The 21607-nt window shown below is 33.5% G+C and overlaps 1 protein-coding gene across 2 annotated transcripts in view; it reads left to right on the forward strand.

Moving 5' to 3' along the window:
* The window catches only part of CAPZA2 (capping actin protein of muscle Z-line subunit alpha 2), a 58000-nt gene extending 38781 nt beyond the window's left edge, over positions 1–19219 (forward strand). The window contains exons 4-10 of one of the 2 annotated variants that reach the window (XM_079711177.1): positions 3001–3064; positions 7018–7224; positions 8685–8764; positions 12090–12168; positions 14251–14322; positions 17499–17561; positions 18286–19219. In XM_079711177.1, coding sequence (XP_079567303.1) covers positions 3001–3064; positions 7018–7224; positions 8685–8764; positions 12090–12168; positions 14251–14322; positions 17499–17561; positions 18286–18426 — 706 coding nt within the window. In that variant the 3' untranslated portion in view covers positions 18427–19219. The remainder of the gene's footprint in view (positions 1–3000; positions 3065–7017; positions 7225–8684; positions 8765–12089; positions 12169–14250; positions 14323–17498; positions 17562–18285) is intronic. The other variant, XM_079711178.1, reaches the window with a different exon arrangement.
* Positions 19220–21607: the final 2388 nt, after the last annotated feature.

Consider the following 21607-nt stretch of genomic DNA (forward strand, 5'->3'; position numbering starts at 1 on the left):
TATATTACTCTGGTTCAGTGTCCTGTCAGTGAAATAATTTTCAAACAAACATGCTGTTACCCCCATTGTTCACTTGACTTGGTTCTGAATTACTTTGAAATAACCTCCAAACCTGGTTTCATCCTCAAAAGGTAACGTATCACCTGTCATTGAGACTGTCCAGACCTATATAACATAAGCTTGGAAAGCATTATAAAAACATTTAAAATGTGTCCTACTAGTGGCAGTTTCACCAGAGTAAGTGCATAGCCATAGTCCTATTGCTTCTTCAATTGCATTTTTTTGATACTGAATTTATTTTATACAAGTACAGCTCCTTCTGTGTACTTCTTTTCTTCCTTTCTTCCACCTTTTTCCTGTTGCTTTAACTCTTTTAATTTAAAATTTATTTTTGAGAAATTCCTCTTCCTATCTTTTTGTAAGGGGGGGAAAACATGGCTATTCTTAAAAATGGTTCTAATGGGACATCTTTACTGAACGGCATAAAATTCAGTGTATTTCACAGTAAAATTAGGCATACTGAAGACTTGGTACTCTCAAGTCTAGAAAACTTTGAAATATCCAGAAATAGCCTTTTATTCAACAGACATAACGAATACCAGACTTCACTGTGATGATGAGACAAATAAACCTCTTAGGGATTTTCCAGTGGGGAGTCAGACATGTTGAATTTCTGGCCAACTGAAATAAAATATAGAGGCATATCAAAGACCTTTGCAGCCCAAAGGAAGAAATTTTAAATTTCTATTTAGAGATGGTTTTTGAGCTGAGTTTAAATGATGAACACAATTCAAATAGTAAATAAGAGAGATGATGTGGAAACACATGGTGAAAAGTATAAGATGTGAATGACTTAACGGTAAAGGGTATTAAAAAATCTAAATACAGGAACAGGTGACTTAGAAATGGGTGATTGGGCTACAGAACTCTACAAGGGCAGAGAAACTATTGTTTTCACTGTGTCTAATAGAGTGCTTAACACCTAAATATTTGCATGGGTGGAGGGGTAGGTAAATGGATGATGAGTGGGTAAATGGAGTAAGTTTTCTGAACTAGAAGGGACTTTGGAAGTCATCTAGTTCAAACCCCTCTTTTTTGTGGATATGGTAAGTGGAGCCCATACTAGCTAATATCAGGGTTCGAACAAAACCTAGATATTCTATAGTCTGACTCCTAGGTTAATGAGTACCTTTACTGCCATACTGCATAATTGTCACCTGTTTAACTTGCTTTGAGCATTTAAAATACAGTTTTACTTATTTCATATTCATTGTCTCCTTTTCAGATTTCCTCTTACCCCACTCCCAGATTATAGGTGGACGGGCTTTGATATGAGCAGTAAAGGACCCAAGACCAAATTACTATCTAAATTTATTAGTTAAATATGTCTTTTACTGGAAAGTGAACCCTAAATTCTAAGTGATTTAGAATACTTTTTAATCTCAAACATACTTTCGAGATAAATACATTTAAGGGATAGTAACTGCCTGGCTATGTTGGGGCTATTCCTAAGAAAATTACAGTTTTAATGAATAAAGAAAATCTCCCTTTCCTTCCATACATTTCTATATTTACCCCCATCTTTTTTTGACATGCAGTGTCAGGAATTGACAGCTAAGAATTTAATCCTACTTTGCTGTTTTTACATTTACTAGTCTTCTGTTAACTCCTCAGTAATGCTTTGCTCCATCTCCTCTTTTGAGGAGATTCAGTAGCTAACACCTAAAAATTCAGTGGACATCTTACCATCCAGAGTAATCTGAAAAGCTTCCAAGTAGATTAGATTTAGAGATGTACTCCTAAATTTTAAAATTCTCACTATCTTTCCTAGTAAGTGGAAGAAATTTCCTAGGTTATAGACTTAATAAAACACAGTGTGATCTTTATTTTTTAGGTAATTTTTTTGTGCTATGGGAGTTTTTCCTACAAATGTATTATGTAATTATGTAATACATTATTCTTTACTCATGTGAAAGTAGAGAGAGGCTTTATTCTTGGATCTATCTCGTCACCGTTTCCTAGTTCAGACTCTCAGCTGTTCTAACATGGACGTTTGCCTAATGATAGCCCAACTACGTTTCTGGCTCTAGTTGCTCCACCACCCAATTGTCATATACACTGCTGCCAAATTAATCTTCTTCAGAAGTAGTTCGCGGTTGTCTTTTCTCAAAAAGCTTCTGTAATTCTGCTTTGCCTCCCAAATGAAGTAATTTTTCCATCATACAGGGCCTTTCAGTTGAAGGCAGTAAATATAACTGAACACCTGCTATATGCCAGGCATTGAGCTTGGTGCTTTCTGTGATGTTGGACTTAACCTATCTTCTCCTCTTGTATTTTGCTCATCTTGGTCCCTCTAATTGAATTACTCTTCTCTTCCCTCCAATTTCTGCAAGACCAGAGAGCCTACCCATTATTTCAAGGCCATTTCTCAGTATCACTTCCATTATGATATCACCCCTGATTCTCTTTTCTTCTTACCCTTGCCTCAACAGAATGTAATTTTTAAAAATATGTATTCTGTGTGATGTTTATTGGTCATTCTCTTATGGTACTTTCTTCTTTGTGTTATGATTATGTTTATCATAGCTCCTATTCAACTGTAAGCCCTTTGATCTGTCTAATTACTCTTTGCATCTCTCACAGCACCTACTCTGTTTCCCGGTATGTTGTATACTAAATGTTAGTATATACTTGAATAGTTGGATATGTGTCTTATAAGTGGCTAACCTTTACTTTCAGGGTTTTGAAGGAAAGGACTGATTATATTTACTGATTTAATTTTTTTGCTAAGCATTGAAAGCTGGATGTCATTCACCGGTTTTTTAAAAGCCATACCTATATAATATTTGTACCTACTATAAGATCAGTAGTAGAGAATTACAGTTTTATTTAACTTGCCATGTGCAGTGCAGGAGACTTTTATTTGACAGTGAATTGTTTGTGATTTTTTTAAAAACATTAAGTACGTAATTTTAAATAATTGACCCTTTTCTTTTTTAGTGCATTTGCACAGTATAACTTGGACCAGTTTACTCCAGTAAAAATTGAAGGTTATGAAGATCAGGTATGTTTCATATAAACACAGGATCTGATATTCTTTATTTCATTTATAATGGTTAGTGTATCCTGCAAGAATTGTGAAGTGGTATGTTTAAAGGTTAAAAAAAAAAAGCATTCATTTTAATCATAGCCACTTAGGAGCAAACTAATTGAAAATATAGTTTCTTTTGTTGAGACCAATAATGCTATTAGCAGAAAGTCCCTTTTAGAAATATTCAAATGTAATTATTTTAAGATTTTAGAAGATAATTGCTTTAAACCTACTTTCTTGTTTTTTATAGGAAAAAAGTCAATCCTATATTAATCCAAAATCTAGAGTTTATATTAGTAAGATTTATGTCATAATTTAGTTGCTCTGGAATTCTACAGTTCTTCATGTGAGTAACTTAGCATTTAGTAATTATTAAATCTTTTCTTTCCAAAGTGCAAGTTGGAATTGCTAAACAAAGAAAAGCCCCAAAAGTCACTAGCATTCTTAGTTTTTATTTTTTGGTTTAAAGTTACTAGTAATTGAACAGTAATTGTGTTTCTATCATGCTTACATGAAGCACAATTTATATAAAACAATATGAAGAAGGAACTGGAGGTAAAACATAAGAGAGAGTAGTAACAATTAGTTCTCAGTGGCAAATTATATTAAAGCTTGCATTTGGCATTATTCATTATGTAATATGTAGTCTCGTAGTTATAGGGGAAAAAGAGAGACCAGACAGAAGATGACTTATAACTGAAGGGAAAAAGTAAACGTGGGTAGGTAGGTAGATAGATAGATTTATGCATGTGTGTATACACACACATACATATAAAGGCACGTAGTGTTTCATTTCATGAAGCTCTTAAATTTTTTTTCCTTGGGAGATTTTGTGTTTTTGATTTTTTTTTTAACTGTTATAAACAATGCTGTACTGAACATCATTGTACCTCTGGGCACATGGACCATAGTTTTGTTAAGGTAAATCCCTAAAAGAATTGCTGGATCCAGGGATGAAACCTTTTAAAATGTTGGATAGCTCTCAAACTCATTTTATGAACCTACTGTAATTTTAATACTTAAACCTAATAAATATAAAACAAAAAAAGCAAACTATACTAATCTCACATATGACTATAGGTTTTAAAACTTTAAACAGATATTAACAAACAGAATCCAGAAATATATCAAAAGAATAATATGCCAAGACTAAATAGAATTTATTATAGGAATGCAGGAGTGGTTCCATGTGAGGCAATATATTGCTCTTATTGCTTAATCAACAAATAAAGAGAAAAACCTTATGATACATCAATAGACAGTGAAAAGGGATTTGAAAAATCCAGCAGCTAATCCTCATTACAAAAACCCTAAGTAAAATAGGGATAGAAGAAAACCTCTTAAATATAATATACTGTTTAATGAAAAACAGTAGTAAATATCAAACTGTAAACACTAATATAATTTTAGTTAACATAGAAAATTAGCCAAGTATGTCAACTTATCACCATTATTATTTATCATAGATGGAAGTATAGCAAATAAGACAAGAGAATGAGAACTCTTAAAGCTTTGGAAAAGAACAGAAAACTCTTAGGTGACATGATTTATATATTTAGAAATGGTGAGAAACTTCCATAAATTAACCTCCCAACCAAAATAACCTATTAGACTTAACAGAATTTTGTGAGATGGCTGAATTTAAGGTAAGTGTACAAAATGCATTAACTTTCCTCTATTGTGGCAAGTAGGGACTTTACACTAGTAGTAGTTGGAGGGGGAGGAGTTTCATTTTAAATAGTGGTAATACTGAACATAAACCTTAACAAGAAATGCATAGGAATGTGAAGAAAATGGTGATTATCTTGAAACACATAAAACAGGTTCTGAGCAAATGGAAGAGCACACTGAATTCCATTTTGAGGTAGAAAGTTAAATTATTTAAAAACTAAAATATGAATTTAATGCAGTTTGATTAGAATCCTGATAGTTTTTTAATTGGTCAAAATTTTCATAAACTATATGAAAAACATGCTTGAAGAAACACAAGAAAAATGTAAGAGTGGTGCGAGACAGTTGCATTGCTAGATAGCAGAAGGTGCTTTATAACCAATGTAAAGTCAAATCAGCGTGGTATTGTGTAGACAAATAGATCAGTAGAGCAGCATATCAAGCCAGAATTTAGTCCCCAAATATATGAATATTTTTATACATGATAAGGTTATAATTTAGACAGACATATAATAAAGGGTATTGGTACCACTGGTTTCTATCAACTACATATGCCATATAGTTAAACCAGTCCTCTGTCTTACAATATATAGAAATAAATTTCAGGTGGATTAAAAATTTGTAAAATGACTAGAATTTTAGGAGAAGAGTCTACATGTATAATTAAGGGCAGGGGAAACCATCTTAAATAAGACTGGAAACCCAGAAACTATAAAAGAAAAGATGGACATTTTGCTACATATCAATTATTTTAACTGTAGAATAAAACAAATACCTTAAATAAAGGACTCTTATAAATTAGTAAGAAAAAAACCCACCCAGATGAAAAATATTCAAAAATATTTGCTCACAGAAGAGAATATGGCCCACAGACTTGGAGATATTTAGACCTGTGAGCCAGAGAAATATATTAAAGTAATGAGATATATTTTATACTCATCAGACTGAAAAAAGAACTGTATACCTATTGATGGTGATAATGTGAAGGGAGGTATCTCATATATTGTTTGCAGAAATGTAGATTGTCACAGCCATTTTTGGAAAGCAGTCTAATTATGTCTTAAAAATTAAAAATATACAAACCCTTTACCTACTGTCCTCACTGCTGAGAATCTATCTAAGAGAAATAGAAGCATCCAGTGGAAATAGAAACATTAGTATGTTAGAATATATGTACAATAATACTTTAACATTTTTAATGTGCCTATCCCTCCTCCCAAAAAGAGAACAGCCTGGAAATAAAGAGATGGTCCAACAGTAGTGGAATGGCAGAATAAATTGTTATACCCCCATCATGGGATAGTATGCAACCATTAAAAAGAATGATGAGAGGTTTACCAGTTGACTCTGAAGGATTTCTGTAAAGTGTTGATATTGGAAAAAAAACCAGATACAGAAAAATATGTATGCATTTTCGTTCCATTCTTGTAGAACAGTGGCCAAAAAACCCCCCTGGATGTATGTGTATGTATATATAGATGTGTATGTATTTATCTGTGTAGGATAATAGGACTGAAAAAAATTCAGAAGGGTACATCCTGTGTTTGCATAATTTACATCAAAGGGATGGGGGAGTCCTGACATAGGTATAGAGTCAAAGATTGGGAGAGTCGCATGGGAAGGAAAAAGAGCGAAATTTTTTAAAAGAAAACACAGAATGTCAAATTTATGCGTGTATAATTTAAATGCACATAAATGAAGAAATTACATTTGTTAAAATTTGGAAGTCAGTTGAAAACAACTGTCAGTGATTATCTTAATAAAAACAAGCAGCAGGCACTTAACAGTAGATGAGATTGTGGGCCCAGGAGTATTGTAGGACACACTGAAGAGGATTCTAAGTGGATTAAAAACATTCCCTTGTAACCGTTCTCAATGAAGGTTATTACCAGTTCCTTAGTTTTGAGGAACTGGAGACTGTTAACAGAAATAGTAAACTGTCCATAGTTCTCAAAAACAAAACAAAACCTGACTCGAGCAGGGTATTAGACGATGGATTTTTTTTCCCCCACTGGGTAGCTGGATGTTATATTGGGAGAAAATCAGATCCACTGATCTGAGCTGCATGAGAGCAGCCTCATTGTCTTTATAGTCTACTCATTTGAAGTATTATATTTGTGCCATATAGTTAAACCAGTTGCTTGGAATAGAATTATTTCATAGTTTTAAGGAAAAAGTTCAAGTGAATGTATAATGTATCAGTATTTAAATGCTATTTAAAATTTTTTTTCCAAAAATTTATTGCATCATTGAAGGTATTGATTACAGAACATGGTGACCTGGGAAATGGAAAGTTTTTGGATCCAAAAAACAGAATCTGTTTCAAATTTGATCACTTAAGAAAGGAAGCAACTGATCCAAGACCATACGAAGCAGAAAATGCAATTGAATCTTGGAGAACTTCAGTAGAAGCTGCTCTGCGAGCTTATGTAAAAGAACATTATCCAAATGGGGTCTGCACTGTAAGTCATCCAGTGTGCACTTTTTTCTTTTGTATTATGTAAATATGATGGTGATTTTGTGATATCTTGAAATTTATAGTAACTTACAGAACGGACATTTTATAACTTAATATTCCATTTTTTGAAGTAAATATTTCTAATGTTTACTATTGTTTTCAAGAAACTTTAAATAGTAAATGTATTATGATAGTCAAAAATGGAAAAATGGTTGTACCTTGAATTAAATCCAAGTAGTAATTCTCATACATTGATTTGAGGAACATGATATGATGATATTCTTTAATGTCATGTTCATGACTCATCTCCCTAAGTTTACATCAAACTTCTTTTCATTAAATTACAAAATCTTAGAACAAATAAAGTTATTTGGAAGTGAACTCTTGTCCTAGTGTGTTTTATAATCAAATTTCTTAAGGTTTTAAATGTGGTTCTTTCATAGGTTTAACCTATTTTTTATTTTCAGGATAAAATATGCTAGAAAGTAGGAGTACTTTTTTTTTCTTTCATATATTGTGCCTAGCTATACTTTTTAGTCCCCCACATTTGTGTTTCTGTGATCTTCTCCATAGCCAGTGATCTTTTGAAATGCAAATCAGATCATGAAATCTCCTGCTTGAAATTCTTCAAAGATTTCGTGTTGCACTTAGGATAGAGTCCAGGCTTCTGAACATGGCTTTCAAGGCCCTGTGAACCTGGCCTCTGCCTACCTCTCCAGCCTAAGATGACCATACATCCTGGTTTATACCTGCTGTCCCAACATAATTATTAGTATTACCAATAGCCACCTCATTTCACTCTCAGAAGATTCCTGCTTAGGACAAAAATTCATATGGTCTCCTTAAGTATCTAGCTCTCAATAATTATTTGAGAAGTATAGCAACATAACCTAAAATACCTTACAGGTTCTTTGAATTATAACCGTGTTGCTTAGGATTATTTTGGAAGAATACCTCAAGAATAAGGTGGTGAGGTTGAGTTAGAGTGTCCTTGATCCCAGGGGATCGAAAGACAAATTATTCACTACTTTTTTAAAGCCGTTGGCAAGAGGTGAAATAACATCATCATACCATTGCAGGCATTCTCTTAGTGAACTTTCTTAGTTGTAAGTAAATTAATTTTCTCACTTCTGTCTCAATACTTTTTTATTTTAAATGTCTAGAGAAATGGCAACCCCTGAGATTGTGGGATGTTTATGCATATTTTGAGAGTACAGTTTTTTTCCAATAAATTGTACTTCATTAATTGTGAACTATTTTATGATTCACTAAGAATCTGTGACTAGGTGTACATATTTAAGTATTTGTTTTTCTAGCTACTGTATTTGGAATGATGACCTACTTTGTATTCTTTTATATGTTCTTGCCAAAATGCTGTACAATTTTCAGTATTTTATAGATGTTTAAAGTTGGACATTCTGTGGCCCTAAATTCACTCTTGTGTTTATTTTCTTTACCAACAAGGTATATGGTAAAAAAATAGATGGACAGCAGACCATTATTGCATGCATAGAAAGCCATCAGTTTCAAGCAAAAAACTTTTGGTAAGTTAAAATTTTGTGTATTGGGGAATTTTGATACTGCTTATACTCTTTGTAGTTCTTGCTTTATTGATTGGGCCTATACCTTGTTTGTGTATGATTGACTAAGAACAATATAATATAAAACTTCAGTCTTTTTATATAAGAAAAAAATCTGTTCCATAATCAACCTGATCTTTTAAAGGTGGCAGTAAATCTATTGACACTCAGTGAAAAGAAGGTGGGAGAGCATGGGGTGTTTTTAGACTAGCAAGCAGCATTCTGAGGGAACATGCGTGCCTGTGAGCAGACCAGTTGGCAGGCCCATATGCTCATTCTGAGAAGGGGTTGTTCCTGAATGAGACTTACATGGGGGAGGAGGGCAGAGGTACTTATAAATAAAGTGAAGAATGATCGCGTTTTGGTACGTGAACTTTGGTGACTCTGAAGTAGATGTTTTCGTGTGGATTGCTTTGTGCTTGGTTGGCCAGTGTGAGGAAGTAATGACATGTTTTGTCCAGCGAGGCAAATTGCAGTCATGCCTTACAATTTTTGTACAAATCATTTGCTTATCCCTTATAAAAGTCCAGCTCCCCAAAGCACTGATTTGCACTCTTAATCTTGGACCTTTAACAAGTTGTTGGGCCTTTTTATTCTTAGACAAGACTATTTCTGAGATATCTCCTGTTATAAAATTCTGTGGCTCTCCAAGACTTTATATAAGTTCAGAATTGAATGAAATCTTTACTTTTATCCTCCCTTTTTGATAATACATTCTAAGGCCATCAGAGTAAGTATGGTCATAGTGTTTACCTTTTAAGTATATTAGTCTTTGACTTGTTAGCTGAGTTGGTTGGTGGTGCTGTTAAGGGTAGAGTAGCAGGTATCAGTAACCCCTGTGGACCACTTTGATTTGTGGCCCTACTTAACCATCACAGAAATAAATGCAGGTTACAGGAACTTCTGGAGGAAAGAGATCCATTATCACTGAGGGAAAATAAATTTATTTGTAAACATAGGCCTTAATGACAAGCTGCAGTTTCCTAAAAATTCTGTTGTATTAACTTACTTGTATGGCCTTGATATAAATGTAGTTTCTCCATTTGTGGCCTAAAAACTTGTAGCATTAATTTACCAGTATCCTAAGAAATAAGTCTTCACAAAATTGTTATTAATTTGTGCTGTTTGTGCCAGGATATATATATAATAAAATCAATTTTGTTGGGATTGAACTCATTACTAAGTTTTAGTTTAAAATATATTGAGAGATGTTATAGTAAATTTACTAGTTTTCAGAAATACAGTTTGAGTGTTAGCATATATAAAATGAAAATGATGTCCTTGAATTTTCTATCTGTTTCACTTCACATATCTGAATTTTTTTTTCTAAACTACTACTATGAACATTATATCATTGAAGCTAAAAATCTCTTCCGCTTTTTGGAAAAGATAATTTTTTATGACATTCCAAAGTGCTAGACATCACATATCACAATAACCTCAGTAAAATCTAAATATTTTGGTACAAGGAAATTACTTCAGTTCACCTCAAATGCAGATAGCACAAAAATCAGAAGATTCTAGTCATGGTCATTTCTTAGATTTCACTGGGGACATTCTTTTCTTGGTCTCTGCTATTTCCCTAACATCTAGCAGTATTGAGGGCTTAATAAATGTTTGTTGAATAAATACACATTTCTAATTAAAGCATTAATAGAAGAGAAGGGAAGAATATAATTAAAGGCTAGGACATCTTGACCGTTTACTCCATTGATGAAAGAAAGGGTACTGTTTATGCAGTGCAGTTTACTATTACTATATAGTAATGCCTTTGGAAGGATCTTTTGAAATAGATCTCAAACTGGTACGATTACTTGATTTGGAATTCCTTTTTTCTTTTTTTTTTTTTTAATTTTCACAATCAATGGTGATATATGTATGTTGTCATTATAAATCAGAAATGTGTATGCTTAGAACTCACTAGTGCTTGATAGTAATACCTAAATAAAAGGAATAACTTCTTTTGGAATCATGAAATAAAAATGAATAGATCTGGGCTTCCCTGGTGGCGCAGTGGTTGAGAGTCCGCCTGCCAATTCAGGGGACACGGGTTCGTGCCCCGGTCCGGGAAGATCCCACATGCCGCGGAGCGGCTAGGCCCATGAGCCATGGCCGCTGAGCCTGCGCGTCCGGAGCCTGTGCTCCACAATGGGAGAGGCCACAACAGTGAGAGGCCCGCGTACTGCAAAAAAAAAAAAAAAAAAAAAAAAAAAGAAGAATAGATCTAAGTTCTTTTTCCAATCAAGCTTCAATGGATAATTTTGGCTAAGTCACTCAAAGTCAAAACATGTTATAAAATTATCTTTTATTTTGTAGAACATATACATTGTTCTAATAATAGTACTTTTCAAATGATAAGTGTTAACTTTAGGTATGAGAGTGCTATCATTCTGCAGGTTTTTGTGATTGGGCAGACTGCAAGAATATTGAAGGGAACCCAGAAATAATTCTGTAGCAAAGCCAGTATAGTGATCCATTAGCTCTGTGACTGTTTTAAAAATATATACTGTTTAAAAAAAAAACTGACAGGTATAAGTTTACATATCAGAATATGTCTTTAGTATGCAAAAGAGCAAATAGAGGTCAGAAGAAAAGGAGTTGCTATGAAAAGGCTGTCAGGAAAAAATTAGGATAAAATTCATTATCTAGGAGACAAAAATGAATAACATGCCTGTTGCTTGTTTGTAATGTGACAGTTTCTTACGATTAATCTGTATCAATTTTATACCAAAAATCATTTTGGGATCTAAGAGGAGGATGCATGTGCCTTTTATGTGGAAACTTTAAGCCTAAAATTGGAAGAGGGAAAAAAATCTGATGCTTATAACCCTTTAAAGCCCTTCTCTTTCCAGATATCGAAATCTCCTTAAGAATGTTGTATTACTATCCATTCTTTTAAAACTATGGGACTTTGTATCATTCACTAGATGGTAAACTTGTGAAAGGCCCTGGTAATCTGAACATTTATTCAGTTTTTTCTTAATTAAAGCATAAGTCAGAAAACTGATGTAGTTTTGAACTGTATTTTAAGCCTTAGCTTTAGAGTTCTTAGGTTGCATCCATTATGTAGGTCCTTTCTTATCAGCAGGATGAAGATTAAATTAAATGTAGCTCATAACTGAACGTAACCTCTTGATTCTTTTGAATATTTCAGGGATTAAAAAAAAGAATGTCCAGAGTCCATCCCCCACACTGTCTTATACTGTAGCGTGAAATTTAAATCTGGAACTTAAAATTTATTCAAATTATTTTCCCTACCTTATTTATAGCTGCTGTTTTTATTTTTAAGGAATGGTCGTTGGAGGTCAGAGTGGAAGTTTACAATCACTCCTTCAACCACTCAGGTGGTTGGCATCTTGAAAATTCAGGTATAAAATAAAAAGAATTTGCTGATCTCTAGATGATTCTGAGCATAGAAGCAACTAATTCATATGTTTACATTTTCGTAGTACTCAATAACTGTTTCTTTTCCAGGTCTTTGTTTTGAGGTAATGGGAAAAACAAGTAGTGCTGATTTCATCTTTTAAATAACCTTGCAGTTCATTCCCTAGTCATCAAAAATCTGCAAGGATAGCTGACAGATTCTAAAAACACAGCTAAAATTAGATGCTACCATTTGGTCTGCTCTTCATACAATTTGTTCATCCAAGCATCTTCTGAGTTTGAGTTGTGCTGTTCTGTCTTGTGAATTGGAGTGGAGTTGAGTGAGGTATAATATTAATATATGTGTGTGTATAGATGTATAAGTATATATATATGTTAACATGTACATAATACATATATCTTAAGTATCTTCTGTACTCATATTTGGCTTCTTATATGAAAGCCACTAGAATTGACTCAGTGTAAGCTCAAATGTTTATATAGAAGAAATTTGATAACTAAGAGGATTTAAATATGAATATTACTAAATAAGTTAAAGAAAAATACTAATTTCTTTCTATCTTGGTTCACTTATTTATTCAGTACATTTGTTGCTTAACTGTCGTGAAAGGTATTATGCTAAGAGCCATAAAGGAATAAAGATGAATCAGATGCACTGCTCTATCATTTGACTCCAGTATACATTATTTCTAGTCTTTTATCCTATTACTTGTATGTCTTGGTGTGGTTATCATTTAGGGGCTAGAAAATAGAGGTTATGAGCATGGATTCTGAAACCAGACTGCCTGAGTTTGAATCCCAGCTCTGCCAGTTATTAGCTGTATGACATCAGGAAGTCATTTAAGCTCTTTCTGTTTCCTCATCAGCTAAAAAAAAGAAAACAGCAACAATGAAATAGCTCATACAATTTTTTGAAGATGAGTTAATATGGGCAAAATGATTAGAACAGAGCCAGACATAAAGTGCTTATTGAATGGTAGTCATTATTGTTGACATTATTTTTTCCTTCAGTTAGGCCTCTAGCTCTCACCTGGATGATTTCTGAGATGTGCCCCTGTTGGGCCAAAGCTTGTTGAGAGCCAGGATTGGCTGGTTCTATCTTCAGCACTTGGCATGATGCCTGGTTTATAATGGTTACTTTATTTTGTTGATTTGTTGGACCCTTTGCCATCTCCTAATCCACTTTTTTACATTGCCATCAAGAAAGGTGATTTTTAAAAATTTAAATCTGGATATGTTACTTGCCACTTGAGACCATTTTAGTGGTACACTCACCTACTAGATAGTCCAGACATATTTGCATGGCATAGAAGGCCCAGGGTTGACTCGTCACCTACCTGTATATTCCACCAGCCACAGCTCCTACTCCCCAAACTCGCACACATTCCAGTCCTAAGTACCTGCAGGCCTTTCCTAAAGTATGCTCTTCTCTACTAAGCTCAGTTTCCTCACCTTCCCTAGTTTGTTATACTCATTTTACTAAACCCAAGTACAGTGTTACCTCTTTTCTGAAGTCCTTTTTTTATGTCTCAGAGAGAGTCTGGAGTATTGCTAATGTACTTTGTACGTACCTCTTACTGTGTTGTGTTGAAATATGAGGTCAGGGGCTGTCTTTTTAAAAGCTTTGTGTCTCTAGAACCTCCTGTAGTAGCAGTCATATATAGTAATCACTCAGTTAATGTTTATTGAATAAATTCATGTCTTTGAATTTGAGGAATTAAATGGATGGTGGAAATACACAAAACAAGAGTGGTGTTGGGAGAGAATATTGTGAGTTTGATTTTGGAAATCTTGAGTTTAGATACCAGTAGAAAACATCTATGAGGTAGAAATGTGCAGCAGTCCAGTCAATGGAGGGCTTACCTGAGTAACTGCAGGAACTGCTACCTAGTTCCTTGCTAGCCTGAGGGCAGGAAGAGGCTTGCTGGAGTTTAAGGTCAGGAGCTCAGCAGAGAAGACTAGGTTAGAGCTGAAATCGGTAGTCATCTGCATTGATGTGATTGTTGAAGCCATGAGGATCTTGATAACTCCTGTAATGTGGTTTCTGTAATTTCTTTTTCTAATAGGTTCATTATTATGAAGATGGTAATGTTCAGCTAGTGAGTCATAAAGATATACAAGATTCCCTAACAGTGTCCGTAAGTAATTAATTCCAAAATAAAATTTAAACAACCTAATACTTCTATACAACTAGAGTGATTTTGGAATTAACATTTTAAGTAGTATTTCTGCTTCAGATTAAAGTGTTTTCAGATAGATTAAAGATGGTAAGTAATTGGAAATTGGTACCTAACTTTTTTTTTAGCAGCTTTATTTAAAGAGATACAATTCACATACCATTCAGTTCACCCATTTAAAGTATAATTTTTTTTTAAGTATTATATTAATAGGGTTGTACAACAGTCACCACAATCTAATTTAGAACATTTTCATCCTCCAAAAACCCTGTATCCATTAGCAGTCATTCCCCATTTCCTCCCACCAGCCCTTCCCCCAAACCCCTCTCAGCCCTAGGCAACCATGAATCTACTTTCTGACTCTGGATTTTCCTATTCTGGACAATTTATATAAATGGAATCCTATGATATGTGATTTTTTGCGACAGGCTTTTTTCACCTAGCATAATGTTTTCAGGGTTCATCCATGTTAGAGCATGTGTCAGTACTTCATTCCTTTTTGTAGCCAAATAATAATCCATATACCACATTCTATTTATATATTTCTCAGTTGATGGACATTTGTGTTGTTTTCTACTTTTTGCTGCTATGAACCTTTGTGTATACTGTTTTTTGTGTAGACATTGCTTTAATTTCTCTTTGATGTATACATAGCAGTGGCATTGCTGGGTTGTATGGTAGTTCTTTGTTTCACCGTTTGAAGAACTGCCAGACTGCTTCCAAAGTTGTTGCACTATTTTTACATTCCCATCAGTTGTATATAAGGTTTCCAGTTTTTCCACATCCTCACCAAAACTTATGTCTGCCTTTTTATTATAGCCATCCTAGTTGGTATTAATTATATCTTTTTTTAAAAATTAATTAATTTGTTTTTGGCTGCATTTTTGGTTCTTCGTTTCTGTGCACGTCTTTCTGTAGTTGCGGCGAGCAGGGACTACTCTTTGTTGCGGTGTGCAGGCTTCTCATTGCAGTGGCTTCTCTTGTTTCGGAGCTTGGGCTCTAGGCACGTGGGCTTCAGTAGTTGTGGCACACAGGCTCAGTAGTTATGGCTCGTGGGCTCTAGAGTGCAGGCTCAGTAGTTATGGCGTAAGGGCTTAGTTGCTCCACAGCATGTGGGATCTTCCTGGACCAGGGCTTGAACCCATGTCCCCTGCATTGGTAGGCGGATTCTTAACCACTGCGCCACCAGGGAAGCCCCTGTTAATTGCATCTTACTGTGATTTTTATTTATATTTTCCTGATGGATAATGATATTGAGCATCTTTTTGTGTATTTGTTGGCCGTTTGAATAGCTTCTTTGGAAAAATGTCTTTTCAGATCCTTTGTCTATTTCTTAATTGGTTATTTGTGTTTTTATTGTTGTTGTAATTGTTGCTTACGTATTCTGATACAAGTCCTGTATCAGATATATGATTTACAAATATTTTCTCCCATTCTTTGTGTCTTTTCACTTTCTTGGTAGTATCATTTGCAAAACAGAAGGTACCAGTTTTGATGTGGTCCAGTTTATTTTTTCTTTTGTAACTTATGCTTTTGGAATATTAATAGAAACTATTGCTTAACCCAAGATCGTGAAGATTTACTCCAGTGTTTTCTTCTACGAATTTTATAGTTTTAGCTTTTAAATTTACATCTGTGCTCCTGTACTTAACTTTTAAACCCTATTGTATTTTTTTTCTCTATTTGGAGTATGATTTAATGAAGTTTTTCTGAAGTTCAGCTTTCAAATTCTGGAAATTTTGAACTTGTTTTTTTTTCCCTGCAGAGGTCTTTCACACATTCTTTTCATTGAACATGCAACTATTTCTTTGCAGAATTTTTTTGTCCCAAATATATTATAATATGTTAACAGTGACATTTCTGATAAACATTTGTTTATCAAATGTGTTTTATACCTAAAAGCATTAGTATATTATAAACATCAACTGCTAATATTCAAAATTAGCTAACTTACAAATATTTTTAAAACTTTATTTTTAATTTAAGAAAGCATTTGATTTAATGTTAAGAAACATGTGTGAGTGTGTTAGGCCAGATGCTACCTGAAAAGAAATGAAAGCTGTGGGATTTTTGGATTTTCTTTTCTTTTTTTTTTTTTTTGCTTTTTCTTTTGGTTTTTTTCAAGTTTTCATTAACACTTAGGTGATTTCTGCTTTCTTGCTAAGTAGTATTCTTCTTGCAGAATTGCCAGGAAAGATAATTACTAATGTCTGGTCTCCACTCAATATAGTTCTATATCGTGAGTATGTATGTAATATTATTTGTGTAACAAGGTACTTAGTATTCTTTGAGGAGTTTGACATTGAGTAAAGAGTCTTCCTAAGAGAGATTTGTCTACAAAATTACAGACTGTGGAGTTGTGAGATCTTGTCGTAGTAATTAAACTTGACTAATATGCCAATTTGTGCTGAGTGTTTTAGGAATTACCTTTTCACTTTATCTTAGAGGATTTTCATTGTTGTTTTACTGTTTTTGGATAGAAAAAAATGTACCCATTATATAAATACATGTGTAAATATATATAAAATATGTAAAGTAAGGTGTTAGATAATTTTACGTCAACAATTGTTAACTTTCAGTGTTAGGAAAGAAACAAAGAAATGCATTATATTGGAATAAAATTCCAATATAAAAATTTTTTTAAAAAATTTTTTCCAGAAAATATTTAAACACTAAAAAATGCACCTTAAACTTTAAAATATGCTTTTTCTAATTGGTAATATTTTTTAAATGTATCATTGTGGTGGTAAATATTGTTCAGTAAATATTTAGCAATATAGTCATTAACTAGAAATCTGTGAGTAGCATCTTACCCGTAAAGATTTTTGAAATGCTTGTTAAGTGTTATAATTGAATTTTTCATCAACATGTACTATTAAGATTTCGCTTTCCTTAACCAGTGAAACACTAAAGCCATGCTCATTCTGTAGACTTTTAAAACATTTTTGCCTAGTTCCCCTTGAATTTAGAATAATTGATCTTACAATATTTTCCCTTTGTCATAATTTCCATCTGTGTTATTTATTAAATTATAACAAATCATTAACCATACATCTATTGACATACCTATTTAAAAGTAATAGTGGTGTAGTTTTAAATTACTATTTTTTTTACTTTTGATTTTGTTTTTCATTCAGAATGAGGTGCAAACAGCAAAAGAATTTATAAAGATTGTAGAGGCTGCAGAAAATGAATACCAGGTATGATTTTCAAAAATATTGTATAATCTATATTTGCTTGTAAATAATGGCACTGAAATTTTAATTTCAGTCATAAGCCTGAATTTTTTCATTGTTTCACTATAATAAGATACAGTCTTTTTTGTGTGTGTTTTGTTTGTTTTAGTTCAAGGGCAAACTTGTGAAAATGTAGTTAAAACTCAGTTTTAGCCAACTGTAATTTCTGATAATTGGTCAAAATAGGCCAAGATTTTAAATGGTTATTTTGTTTCTGATTGGAAGTTCTACTTTAGGAGGTATTTCCCAAAGCATTTGGATTATATGTGATCTCCTTAGATCATATTTCATTTTGTACTCTTTTACATTCTTCACCTGCTTCTAAATTGCACTCTTGAATTTAAGCATTTGATTTGTGTATTGGACATGTTTCCACTCCTTGCAAACAGTAATTTGTGAAATTGTTCTGAGAGAAATAGTAAAATAGATCCAAAATGAGGACACACAGATAGTAAATCTAATTTATAATTTCATTTTATTAAATTTAATTATTCAAAATGATTATAAGCTTTTTCTTTTAGCTGCTTTTATAAATAGCTTTTAAAACCATATTGGAGTTTTTATTTGGCTTTTTAGAAAACAGTGAAACAGGCTGCTTAAATAAAGATTTTTCTTAAAACATCTGTGTGTTTTATACATTGTTCTGTTCCTTTTATTTCTTTAAACTTTTAACTACTGTTTTTCATAGACTGCCATCAGTGAGAATTATCAGACAATGTCGGACACTACTTTCAAAGCCTTACGTCGACAGTTGCCAGTTACACGCACTAAGATTGATTGGAACAAGATCCTTAGCTACAAGATTGGCAAAGAGATGCAGAATGCATAAGATGAACATTGCATGACCGGATCATTTTAGTGTCTTTGCGTTTTAAAAAAAATCATTGCAAAAGTATTCAGAACTGTCAAGCTACCCAGTCAGATGGGCCGTTGCCATTTAAAATCACTGTAATTAATTAGTTTGGTTAGAGCACAGAGCTTAGCTAATCAACCATTATTTTTTATTTCTTTTGTTCAAAGAAGATTGAAAATCAGTTTAGTTTAAATGTCTTTTACTTTCTTTTATGCCTTTCTTTCTTACAATGAAGACATGATTCCTCTAGTTTAATGTCAAAAGTTTTTTGAAGTGTTTCAAAAATATTTTACTTACCGTAACCCTAAAATTATTGTCTTTTGGTTTATGAAGTGGGTAACTTTTGATATATGCCCAGTTCTTTTTAATGGGGTCAATAATGGACATTCTAGTTTAAGGTGGTTGATGGATTTAGCCATACATGCTGCTAAAGAAATTGTCTACCTTTTCCCCCTTACCTCTTTCATTTATGTAAGATTGAGATTAGAGGGAAAGCATTTTCTATATCAATTGTGTTTAAACCTTTCAAGAAGGTTATTTAGCTAGCTTAGTGTTTAACTAAACTTTTTTTAAACAAGGCCAAGGTCTAATGCTGTTTTGAGATTCTGAATTAAATGAAAATACTTATTTCAGAAATGCATTTAATGCTTTTTTCTTGTGACAGTTATGCAAATTAGCTTGGATTCCATATGTCCCTGAGTTATTTTTATCATAAAGCCACAAATGTATTATAACAAGGCAAATTGTAATATATATAATCCTGAACTCATGACCATGTCTCAGTTTATTTTTTTCTTGGATTGGAAAGTACTAAAATTCAATGTGACATTAAAATGAAATGAGAACATTTCATTTTATACTATTTATTTGAGTATAAAAATCACTTAACCAGTGAATCATATATACTATTTTAAAATACTTTCTTTGGATATTTGTGATTCTTAACTGGTTGTAAATTAGAGAAGTTGGGAGTACATGTGGTGTGCAGTTAAGTCTAAATTTTTCCATCTTCCTATGCATCATAAGCATGTTTGTAATATTTTAAAAAATACATTTACTGATGCTACAGGAATTTCAAGCCTGTGGCGAATGTTAGTATTTACTATAGGGAGGGTGGATTTGTGGTTTCATTCAGTTGAGTATTGCTTATTATACTCCAGTGGAATCCTTTCCTCACATACTCCTGCGGATGTCTGGGCCTGGAAATGTTTTTTTTAAAAACACCACTTTTATTTTGTACAATAAAATATTTCATTAGCTTGAATTGTATAGATTTAAAAAATTCTCTCAATGAAAGCATGTTGTTTAATTTCTTTTTAAAAATCACGGGCTTTGAAAGCATTGAGAATATAATATGAAATTATGACATTTTTGGTTAAATCATTTTTTCTAGTTTTAAAATACAAGTTTTGTCATATTGAGATTCCGGAAGAAGATGAATTAGCAGTGTTAATTATTCTCTTTTTTAAAACACATTTTCGAAAGTCTGATAATGATTCTGAACTAAACACTAGGTGAATCTTTAATTGATTAGCTTAATCGTGTCCACTGGGCTATCATGGGATTATAGCCCCTGAAGGTCAATTACTTTGGCTCTGTTTTATGACCTAGAATGCTGTCGTAAAAATATATGTAATTGTTTTTATTTTATTAATTTTATTATTTTTTTATACAGCAGGTTCTTATTAGTTATCTATTTTATACATATTAGTGTATATATGTCAGTCACAATCTCCCAATTCATCCCACCCCCCAACTTGGTGTCCATACATTTGTTCTCTTATGTAATTGTTTTTAAGGTGATGTGCATGTAAAAGGTCATATTTATCAAAATAATTTAGAGTACAGTCTGAAATAATGGTTGTGCTATAGACTTAGTCTTCTATAGTCTAAGAATAGCATTTTATTAAAGTGGAAGGAGATTAGAAACACGAAGTATCCTAAAACTCAGGGATGTCTTTTTAATAGGAGTCATAATGTCTACTGTGTTGAATAGGCCAAAGTGTGGAGATAAAGGCAAAACTAGAACAAAATTAGGAGGCTGCTGCATGAATCCGGTGGAGAGAGAAAGCTGGCTTGGCCTGAGGTGGTAGCTGTAGGCTGTAGAGGTAGTGATATCTGGATATATGTTAAAGATAAAAGCAAGTGTATTTGCCAGGATTGGTTGTGGAATGTGAGAGATGTCAAGGACATTTCGGGGTTGAGAAATTGGGGAAGATTCAGGGTTGGGGAGGCCTGGGAACTTGGTTTTCAAGGGGGAAATACCATGTAGCAGTTAGATACTGGAGATAGGAGGTAGAGGAGTGCTCTGGACCAGAAGAATAGGAGAGCAAACAGACCTGGGAAACATACTTTGATAGCCAGGCAAAATGAAGGACTACTCAAAATTAGTGATAATGAATCTAATGAGACCACTAAGTATGACTGAATGTATTTCTTCAGCCACGTAACACTGCATGCATGAGTACAGGCACAGAGTAGGTGAATTGGATTTAACCAAGGTTGTGGTTTTACCAAGTGAGTCTGACTGCCCCCATGAAGAGGGGCAGGGTTGTAATGATAACCTGGAAACGTCAGCTAGGTAAGCGGGGAAGTGCAGACATGAGAGGAGAGGAGGGATAGTGAAAATGTGGCACCATCAATGGATTATAGGTATGTTTAGAAGGAATGACCTAGAAATGTAGGAAGTAGGGGTTACAGTGATATGCTTAAAATTGAGAATTTGAGGAGTTATACTTATCTGTCATGACAAATATGATCAAGGAGGTGATTGGCTGAGTAAGAGAGGAGAGGAGTTTAGGAACCATGAAGCCCAGGCTTGCTGTGGATATTGCAGTCAAGAATTAGGATAGAAGTAAATGTTCTGATGTGATACATTTGATAGATATTTATGAGGTTTTTCCTCATTTGGGATTTTGGAAACTAAAATGGGGACAGGAGCATTAAAATGGTATCCTGGAAGTTCTGGTTCATTACAAATGTTTTGGGATGGACTTCCCTGGTGGTGCAGTGGTTAAGACTCCAAGATTCCACTGCAGGGGGCATGGGTTCGATCCCTGGTCGGAGAATTAAGATCCTGCATGCTGTTCAGCACGGCCAAAAAAAAAAAAGCACTTCCTTTAGGAAAAAAAAATGTTCTTGGAAACTGAAATTCTTA

Source organism: Hyperoodon ampullatus (genome assembly GCF_949752795.1).
Source record: "Hyperoodon ampullatus genome assembly, chromosome: 9".
Classification (NCBI taxonomy): Eukaryota; Metazoa; Chordata; class Mammalia; order Artiodactyla; family Ziphiidae; genus Hyperoodon; species Hyperoodon ampullatus.